This window comes from Scylla paramamosain, chromosome 45 (genome assembly GCF_035594125.1).
Source record: "Scylla paramamosain isolate STU-SP2022 chromosome 45, ASM3559412v1, whole genome shotgun sequence".
NCBI lineage: Eukaryota > Metazoa > Arthropoda > Malacostraca > Decapoda > Portunidae > Scylla > Scylla paramamosain.
The window spans coordinates 5,172,501-5,182,500 of record NC_087195.1 but is presented as its reverse complement, the minus strand read 5'-3'; the positions used below and the strand labels follow the sequence as shown (position 1 = coordinate 5,182,500).

General features: G+C 43.5%; 3 protein-coding genes across 7 annotated transcripts in view; 2 read left to right on the top strand and 1 right to left on the bottom strand.

Moving 5' to 3' along the window:
• The window catches only part of LOC135094211 (galanin receptor 2a-like), a 24,564-nt gene extending 23,735 nt beyond the window's left edge, over positions 1-829 (top strand). Inside the window, exons 9-10 of one of the 2 annotated variants that reach the window (XR_010263658.1) lie at positions 1-443; positions 679-829. The exon at positions 1-443 is cut by the window's left edge and continues 154 nt beyond it. Coding sequence is in view for 1 of the 2 variants with exons in the window: in XM_063994080.1 (XP_063850150.1) it covers positions 1-104 (104 nt within the window). In the remaining variant the exon portion in view is untranslated. The remainder of the gene's footprint in view (positions 444-678) is intronic. The other variant, XM_063994080.1, reaches the window with a different exon arrangement.
• Positions 830-898: 69 nt separating this feature from the next.
• The window catches only part of LOC135094209 (zinc finger protein 423-like), a 38,150-nt gene continuing 29,048 nt past the window's right edge, over positions 899-10,000 (top strand). For 2 of the 4 annotated variants that reach the window (XM_063994078.1, XM_063994074.1), the window contains exon 1: positions 1,805-1,980. The gene's annotated coding sequence lies outside the window, so the exon portion shown is untranslated. Of the gene's footprint in view, positions 1,033-1,804; positions 1,981-10,000 lie in introns of those variants that run through there. The other 2 variants (XM_063994075.1, XM_063994077.1) reach the window with 2 other exon arrangements.
• Positions 1,142-10,000, bottom strand: part of LOC135094210 (Na(+)/citrate cotransporter-like) — a 21,848-nt gene continuing 12,989 nt past the window's right edge. Inside the window, 8 exon segments of the mRNA XM_063994079.1 lie at positions 1,142-2,747; positions 3,587-3,637; positions 3,639-3,725; positions 6,543-6,826; positions 7,240-7,334; positions 7,573-7,785; positions 8,314-8,442; positions 9,570-9,794. Coding sequence (XP_063850149.1) covers positions 2,619-2,747; positions 3,587-3,637; positions 3,639-3,725; positions 6,543-6,826; positions 7,240-7,334; positions 7,573-7,785; positions 8,314-8,442; positions 9,570-9,794 — 1,213 coding nt within the window. The 3' untranslated portion in view covers positions 1,142-2,618.

Sequence of the window (10,000 nt, the reverse complement as noted above, 5' to 3'; positions counted from 1 at the left end):
CTCCTAACTTGCTGAATAGAGTAGTGACAAGAAGCGTGTATTCCTCCTGCTCTCCTGAAGGCACCTCGAGGCACACTGACCTTGAAACTGTGTCCAGCATTTAGTGAAGTGGCGTTCCGGAAGTTGGTGTTCTGCAGGGTTGGAGTCCCGTGCTGTTTTTGGTTCTTGGCTGATCGTGATGGTGGTGGTGGTTGTGATGGTGGTGGTGTTTGTTGCTGTTGTTGTTGTTGTTTGTTTTTTTGTTGTTGTTTGTTTGTTTGTTTGTTTTTGTGGAGAGAGGGAGAGAGCGGGGTTTCAGGCTCTTTCTCTTTCTCTCTCTCTCTCTCTCTCTCTCTCTCTCTCTCTCTCTCTCTCTCTCTCTCTCTCTCTCTCTCTCTCTCTCTCTCTCTCTGTCTCCACGTCCTGCTCGTCTTCGTCTTCCTCGTCGTCGTCTTCTGTGTGAGGTGAGAGAGAGAGAGAGAGAGAGAGAGAGAGAGAGAGAGAGAGAGAGAGAGAATCACAAATACTTACAATCGAGTAGTTTTTGGATAATATAGAGAAAAGCACTGACATTATGGTAACAATAATAACGATGATAATAATAATAATGATAATAATAATAATAATAATAACAATAATAATAAAAATAATAATAATAATAATAATAATAATAATAATACCCCGTCTTTCCCCTCACAGATTCCATGTAGCGCTGACCTGACCTGGTATCACCTCACCTGATCTCACGTGACCTCGCCTCGGTGAAGAAAGAAGAGGGACAGGCAGTATTCATAACAATATACATGTTTAATAGAATAAAAAGAAAAAAATAGGCAAGTTACCCTTTTAACTCCCAATCAAAGAAAATGGAGATACTTGATCCTGCAAGTTCAAACTGGCGCCTGTAACTTTAGTGCCTCGGCGACCTTGAAAGAAGGTGGTGGTGTTGCTCTTTTCTCTTGCTTCCTCTCTTGTTTCCTTTTCCTAGTCAAGAGTACAAAGTTAAGACAAGTTAGTGTGAAGAGGACATAAAAGGAAGTGAAATAAGAAGAGGTAAGTGTTATTTTTTATTTTCTTTGTTTTGTTCGTTATTATTATTGTTTTTCATCACGTCCTCCTCCTATGCAGTTCATTATATATTTTTTTTATTTAATGAAAGACGTTAATCAAATAACAGTTTATTACGTATTCAAGTTTATACATAATTTGTTCATTCATTATTCAGTTATTAATTAGTACATGCTAACATACATACAGACAGACAGATAGACAGACTAACACCTACATACATTCATATAAAATTAATATAACAAAGAAAACGGATCTTTTAAGTCTTTTATGGGAAACTTTGGGAAAAAAATATTTACTCAACCTTATCGGGAAAAGAAAGGTATAGGAATTAGAAGAGGAAAATGTGAAAGTAAGAAAGTCATTTAAGGAAAAAAAAATACAAGGAAAAGATAAAGAAGAATTTTAATGTTAGGTTAGGTTGAGAATGTGAAAGTGAGATAGATTTAACGTTTATACAGAAAAATATCTGAATTAAAGATTTATTTAAAGTTAGGAAACAGAGAGAGAGTGAGAGAGAGAGAGAGAGAGAGAGAGAGAGAGAGAGAGAGAGAGAGAGAGAGAGAGAGAGAGAGAGAGAATTTGTGACGATGTATTATTAGAAATTTAAGAAAGATTTACATAAGTCTCCCTCCCTTCCTCTCTCTCTCTCTCTCTCTCTCTCTCTCTCTCTCTCTCTCTCTCTCTCTCTCTCTCTCTCTCTCTCTCTCTCTCTCTGGCCACGTGCAAAACAGGTAATGATCACGCGGAGAGAGAGAGAGAGAGAGAGAGAGAGAGAGAGAGAGAGAGAGGGGGGGTTCACACTCAGTATTTTGTTCGCTGTGGTGTGTGCGGGTGCGTGCGAGCGTGAAGTGGACGTGTGTACTTAGAAATAATGTGTTTGCGTGAATTCCTCCCTTGTATGTATTTTTTCATTCATTCACTCGCGTTCGTGTAAGTATATGTGTGTGTGTGTGTGTGTGTGTGTGTGTGTGTGTGTGTGTACTGAATAGTGGTGACATGCGTATCATCATCATGGCGGTGGTGGTGGTGCTGGTGGTGACACAAACATCATCACTATCGCTCTTATTAATCACTATAATGGAGATAGTGGTGGTGAGTGTCATGATACCTTGCAACATCACTATCATCACCATTACATCACCACTATTACTACTACTACTACTACTACACCATCATCACAGTAAATAGTGGTGATGGTAGTAGAGATGATGTAAAAAAAGTGAAGATCTGAGAATGTCATCATCACAAACACCACCAATCATCACTATCGTCACCAGTAGTCACTATCTCGAGTTTTCAGGAAAGAATGATGAATAGTGTAGTAATAATAGTGGTATACATAGTGATGACCTGGACCACAGCACCATTTACTAGATCATCACTACTCATCACCACCATTCAGAAGTCATGGTGAAAACGAGTGATGAAAAAAATGACTACCACCATCACCACCACCACCATCACCACTTCCCTCATCACAGTTCACCGCCAGTACCCATAAATCATCACTAACCCTTTCACATACAACCACCACCACCACCACCACCACCAGTCACCACATTTCATAACTAAACAGTGAGGCTTGAGTTTGTCCACGCTGGCATATTGTTGAGGTCAAATATCACCACTCCCAAGGTGTTGATCATCACATTTAGCACCAAGACACACACCACGTTCATCACAATGCCGGCCTTCATCTGGAAAAGGAAAAAAAAATAACTTAGATTTTATTTTTGTTTCGGTGTTTTTAGCGCGAAAGAAAACGGATGCTTCTCTCTCTCTCTCTCTCTCTCTCTCTCTCTCTCTCTCTCTCTCTCTCTCTCTCTCTCTCTCTCTCTCTCTCTCTCTCTCTCTCTCTCTCTCTCTCTCTCTCTCTCTGAAGGCTAACGACCACGTGTGTATTTGGTGCCTGGTGCGTGTCTGGTGCGTGTCTATCAGTGTGCTCGCCAATGAGAGGAGAAATTTTGTCCACATTAAAAGAAAACGGAATTGTATGAGAGAAAATGTGGGTGTTTTAGGGTAGACTTGTGTGTGTGTGTGTGTGTGTGTGTGTGTGTGTGTGTGTGTGTGTGTGTGTGTGTGTGTGTGTGTGTGTGTGTGTGTGTGTGTGTGTGTGTGTGTGTGTGTGTGTGTGTGAGCAGATGATAATAATAATAATAATAATAATGATAATGATACACTGACATGACGAGAAGGAAAGAACTAAGGAAAGAAAGATAAAAGAAAGGAAAGACAGGAGAGAAGGAAGAAAAAGCTAGGAAGAGAAAAAAATAGAAGCATTAGTAGCAGTAGTAATAGTACAATAAAAAAATAAAAACAAGAACAAGGAAGAACAAGAAGAAAAGAACAGGACTAGGACTGTCATTGGATCTCTCTCTCTCTCTCTCTCTCTCTCTCTCTCTCTCTCTCTCTCTCTCTCTCTCTCTCTCTCTCTCTCTCTCTCTCTCTCTCTCTCTCTCTCTGGCCAGTACCCCTTATACATGAAAAAAAAGACAAAAAAGCATACACCACCACCACCACCACCACCAGCACCCACCATCTCGCTGCTCTTCATGTCTGCCACGCTGAAGACGATGGCGTTAGGGGGGCGTGGCCACGGGCAGCATGAAGGCGTAAGAGCAGCACACAGCGGCAGGCAGCATCAGGTACAGCGGGTTCACCTCGATGTTCAGAGCCTGCCGGGGAGGGAGGGGCATAAAGGATCACAAAGGAAGAACAAGGAGTAATAGGAGGACCACAAGGGATCACAAAGAAAGAACAGTATTAGGAGGACCACAAGGCATCACAAAGGAAGAACAAGGGGCAATAGAAAGACCACAAGGAATCACAAAGGAAGAACAGTATTAGGAGGACCACAAGGCATCACAAAGGAAGAACAAGGAGTAATAGAAGGACCACAAGGGATCACAAAGAAAGAACAGTATTAGGAGGGTCACAAGGGATCACAAAGGAAGAACAAGGAGTAATAGGAGGACCACAAGGGATCACAAAGAAAGAACAGTATTAGGAGGGTCACAAGGGATCACAAAGGAAGAACAAGGAGTAATAGGAGAACCACAAGGGATCACAAAGGAAGAACAGTATTAGGAGGACCACAAGGGATCACAAAGGAAGAACAGTATTAGGAGGACCACAAGGGATCACAAAGGAAGAACAAGCAGCAGTATAAGGATCGTAAGGAAAGATCACAAGAGGCCACAGCGGAAGAGCAAGCAGCAGCAGTCGTGTTGGCCCTGACGGGGAGGCAACAGCAGGATCACAAGGGATCACAAAGGAAGAAATAAAATAATCTGGATTGATGTTATGGAAATCCTGTGAAAATTTCTGAATGTCCTAATTAAATTCCCCTCGCATTCTCTGTTTTGTTTGGCTTCAGATTTGCTTGGAGTCTTCCCCGCCGGCCATGTTTGTTATCCTTGTGTGGACAGATTTGCTTGCAGTCTTCCCCGCCGGCCATGTTTGTTATCCTTGTGTGGACAGATTTGCTTGCAGTCTTCCCCGCCGGCCATGTTTGTTATCCTTGTGTGGACAGATTTGCTTGCAGTCTTCCTCGCCGCCATATTTGTTATCCTTGTGTGGACAGATTTGATTGCAGTCTTCCTCGCCGCCATATTTGTTATCCTTGTGTGGACAGATTTGCTTCCCTCAGTCTTCCTCGCCGCCATATTTGTTATCCTTGTGTGGACAGATTTGCTTCCCTCAGCCTTCCTCGCCTTGCAGTCACCTTAGGCACTCCGCTACACAGTGTCTCTCTGGCTTGTTCACGCCCTCCCTACCACACGAGGACCAAGCCTGCCACACTCCTGCAGCTGGGGTCTGACTAGGGAACCGTACATTGCCAACATAACCTTTTTCTCACTAATTTTCCAAGCGTCGTTCTGTATTAATATTTTTTTTTGTTCTGTATTAATATTTTTGACTGACTCATCACTGTTTGGGTTTAGCGGCAGTATTCATGAAGGTTTTGCTCTCTGCTCTCACCACGACTGTCTTCAAAGGCCACAAAGATCATTAGCTGGGTTCTCAAGAGTGTTTCTCCCTTTAGTAATGTAGAAATCTTGTTAATCTGCCATTGGAATAAAAAAAAAAAACACCCTGAAAAATCCGTGGAACTTCAACAAGGGCCTTTTCAAATAGTGGTGTGGCGCGGGAGTGTTTCAGAGGGCCTTGGTCGCTGGAGGTGATGATTCCAGGGCCTTGTCTCTGTCTGCGGCAGAAAGCTGTGGTCCGGTCAGCCTCCAGTGTGCGGCGCTTCACTCTGCACAATGAACTTCACTTGACATTTACTGGCCCACTGAGTCACTTTGCTCAGGTCTGACTGCAGCGGCGCTCTCACTCTGCCTCCACTTTTTGTCTCGTCAACAAATTTCGATACAATGCAGTTTAGTCCATTGTTGATGTCGTTAAGGTAATCAAAAGAAAAAAAAACAGGCCCAGGCACTGATCCTTGCGGTACACCTGTTTTTGCACTAAGCCAGCTGGACGTGACTGCATTCTGAACCACCCTCTCTTTTTTTCCGCAGAGGCAGCCAGCCAGCCAGACAGCCAGACAGACAGACAGACAGACAGGCAGGCAGGCAGGCAGGCAGGCAGGCAGGCAGTCTGTGAGCCATTCAGAGACACTACTGGAAATGCCACGCCCAGAAAGTTTGTTGAGTAGTTGTCTGTGGAGGAAACTTTATCAGAATCTCTTTGAAGATCGAGATAATGACAGCTCGTGCACGTTCAGACATAATGACAGCCATGACATGATTATTTAGTACATTAATGTCTTGAAAACTTGACCAAACCATCTTTAACGACCTTCATATTGTTTACAGTCACAGCCAGAATCATGTGTCTGTGGCTCCCTGGCCGTGGCGTGTCCCTCCCTTACGACCCTTGTGACTGCATGGCGCGCGTCAGTCATTTTCTTTTCCTGTGCATCTCTCCTGTGATTGTCTTCCTCTCTCACAAGGCGCCACTTCCACAAATTGACTTTTTTTTTCCCTGTTTATATAAGTGTAATAATTTTTAGGGTCTGTTATTCTCTCGTCATTTTTATTCCTGTTTGATTTGCCTCTTTGCCTCATGGTATTTATTCTGGAGGCGGAAGATGAGGAGGACAAGGAGGAGGAGGACAAAGAGGAGGAGGAGGACAACGAAGAGGAGGACAAACAGAAGGAGAACAAATAGGAGGAGGAGGAGGATAAGGAGGAGAGGGAAAACAAGAAGGAAACACATTTAAAAAAAGAAGGAGGAAGAGAAAAAAAGAACCAGAAAAAGGAGGAGTGAGAGGAAGAATAGAAGAATAAGAAGAAGAAAAGGAAGAAGAAAGGGAAGCAACAGAATGAGCAAAAAGGAAGAGAAGGAGAAGGAGGAATAGAAGCAAGAAACCAAACGAAAAAAAGCAGCCAAGCCCTTCGTCTCCCCCCAGAAAGACAAAAAAAGTTATGATGAAACCCATACAACACCAGCAACACCCCTAAACACCACAACATCCAAACACTTACCAACTGATTGAGAACTGGCAGAATTATAGAAGCTGTTGCTGAATTCGATGCCACCTCCGTCAGCATAGCAGTGAGCAAGGTGACCGTCAGCACAATCACACCTTTGTTGACGCCCTTAAAGATGTAGAGTTTTTGTCCGAGCCAGTAAGAAAGCCCGGAGACCTTTGACCCCTCAGCCATAGCAAATCCGCCTCCCAGAAGTAGCACAATGCCCCAGGGGATCTTCTCCTGCACCGCCCGCCATGTTAACACCTCGTTCTTGTCGTTCTTGTCGCGTGGGGGATCTGTTGGGCAAGGGATGTGTGTGGGTGTGTGTTGGGTTGGGGTTAAGGGTCAGATGAGGGGCAGTTTGTGGTCTTAAGGGCAACGAAAAGAATGTAAAAAAAGTCTCTTCAGGTGTTGGTCCCTAAGAAAAGTCAAATGGATTATATAGATTTTAAGACTGAAAGAATGATGAGTGACTGACTGAACGGGTGAATGGGTGACTGTGTGGCTGACTGAATGACTGACTGACTGACTGTTAGCTGATTAGATAGCTGACTGACTTGCTGATTAATAACTAATAGAAAATTAACTATGCTGCTACTACTACTACTACTACTACTACTACTACTAACACACACACACACACACACACACACACACACACACACACACACACACACACACACACACACACACACACACACACACTTACCCTGAGGTTTCCGGAAGCAGAGAAAGTCGAGTTTTGCTGGTAGACAGAAGAGAAGAAAGACAACAAACATAGCAGGCGTTGCGTCATCTACCTCCCTGAGAGAAAAAAAAAAAAAAACAGATAAAACACCAACACACGCACACACACACATTGGCAATTGAGTTCTTTTTTTCCCATAATTCATCGCTTGTTTGAAAAAGTAATTTCTCTTATATCTGTATTTCTTCCTTCCTTCCTTTCAGATTAATTTTCTTCCCATCTTTCTTTCTTTCTTTAATTCCAAACTACCCCCTACGACTTTTATCCTTCTCTCTGTAACTTCTCAATACCTACACTCCATATGTGTGTTCGAAGTAGCCAGCCCAGCCCTCGATGAACTCCGGCGCCCTGAAGAGCCACAGCAACACCAGGATGATAAAGAGAACAAGCACAGTGATCTCTTGAGTCCTAATTGGTCCCAGGTCACGGTATTTAGCCTCGACCAACCGCCGTACTGCCTGCTTTCGCTCCTCTGGTACCTCCTTGGCTAGCTCGTTCGCTTCTGAGCTGTGGGGGGGGGGAGAGGTTGTGGTGGTGGTGGTGGTGGTGGTGGTGTTGTTGTTATTGGTGATATTTTTTTTTTTTTTTGGTAGGTGTGTGGGTCTCTCTCTCTCTCTCTCTCTCTCTCTCTCTCTCTCTCTCTCTCTCTCTCTCTCTCTCTCTCTCTCTCTCTCTCTCTCTCTCTCTCTCTCTCTCTCTCTCTCTCTCTCTCTCTCTCTCTCTCTCTCTCTCTCTCTCTCTCTCTCTCTCTCTCTCTCTCTCTCTCTCTCTCTCTCTCTCTCTCTCTCTCTCTCTCTCTCTCTCTCTCTCAAACAAACCTTCCCAAACACACACACACACACACACACACACACACCACGTTGACATACACCGCTTCTCGTCTGATCAGCGAAGTTAAGCACACGTTGGGTCCGGTTAGTACTTGGATGGGTGACCGCCTGGGACACACCAGATGTTGTTGGCACCACCCCCACTGCACCCAGGCCCCCAAACCTTACCCTCCCACCAGACACACACACACACACACACACTTACTTTCTCCTGAAGAGGCCGAGGTATCTAATCTGGAGCCACACCCAGGCAAGCAGCACACAGATCAGCATGCCAGGGACGTTGAACAGCATCCATGTGAGAAAATTGAGTCCCGTGGGTTCAGAATAGGAGCTGGAAAGGGGGAGGGAGAGGGAATAAGAGGAGGGTGGTGGGGTGTGCGACGGAGGGGGTGGAGAGGTTGAAGGGGGTGTTATTAGACTGTAGGAGAGGAAAGAGAGAGAGAGAGGGGGACGAGGAGGGGTATTGAATATTTAATTATAAAAGGGAAAAAAAAACACAAGGAAAAGTGATGAGTGAGAGAGAGAGAGAGAGAGAGAGAGAGAGAGAGAGAGAGAGAGAGAGAGAGAGAGATTTCAATGCATCTACATACCAATCTCACACACACACACACACACACACACACACACACACACACACACACACACACACACACACACACACACACACACACACACACACACACACACACACACACACACACACACACACACACACACACACACACACACACACACACACACACACACACACACACACTAACACACACACACACTAACACACACACACAAAGCATTAGCCAATCAGAAAGCAGCAAAGCACTTTATTACCCAATGACAAGCTCTCTGACATTGACGCAAGAGAGAGAGAGAGAGAGAGAGAGAGAGAGAGAGAGAGAGAGAGAGAGAGAGAGAGAGAGAGAGAGAGAGAATTAGCTTTAATCATCTTACCTTTTGTCGTGTTTTTTTTCATAATTCTTGTGTTTTTTTTCTCATAATTCACCGTTTGTTTGGAAAAAAAAAATTCCTCTTATTTCTATATTTCTTCCTTTCTTCCTTCCTTCCTTCCTTTTATATTTATATTCTTCCCATCTTTACTTTCTTTCTTTTCTTTCTTTCATTCTTTCTTTCTTTCTTTCTTTCTTTCTTTCTTTCTTTCTTTCTTTGTCATGTGAAAATAAAACGAACTTGACAAAAACCGCAAGTAAGTTTGTGAGTGATTGAGTGAAAAGAAGTGTGTGTGTGTGTGTGTGTGTGTGTGTGTGTGTGTGTGTGTGTGTGTGTGTGTGTGTGTGTGTGTGTGTGTATGTGTACCAACCAAACAAACGAAAAAAAAAACCTACACTACCATTAAAACAACGACAACAACAACAACAACAACAACAACAACAACCATCACATCCACGGCTACCAACAAGACCCACCACAATCTCATCAAATCTTAAAATACTAAAGTCTCACCTCTCTAAAGTGCTCATGACTATCAGATTAGGAGCCGTGCCTGTGATAACACCAGTACCCCCTATATCAGAGGCGTACATGACGGATAGAAACACCATAGTTCTTATCGTCTTCCTTCTTTGTATTTCCAGGCTGCTCTCTTTGTTATCCTCTCCTTGCGTCTCCGTTTTCTTTGCGTTTCCTCTCTCCGTTTTCTTTAAGTTTCCTCCCTGGTTCTGCTGCTGGCTGGTGAAAGAAGGAATGTTTTGGTAATGGTTCCTTGTTTTTTTTTGTTTTTGTTTTTTTTTTCTTGCTTTCGTGTTTATTCTTTTTTTTCTCTCCCTCTCTCTCACTCTCTCTCTCGTTTCTCTCTTTTTCGCTCTTTTTTTCTCTCTTCGTCCTGCTTTTTGTTTTTATTTTCTTTCGTTTATTTTTGTTGTTGTTGTTATTGT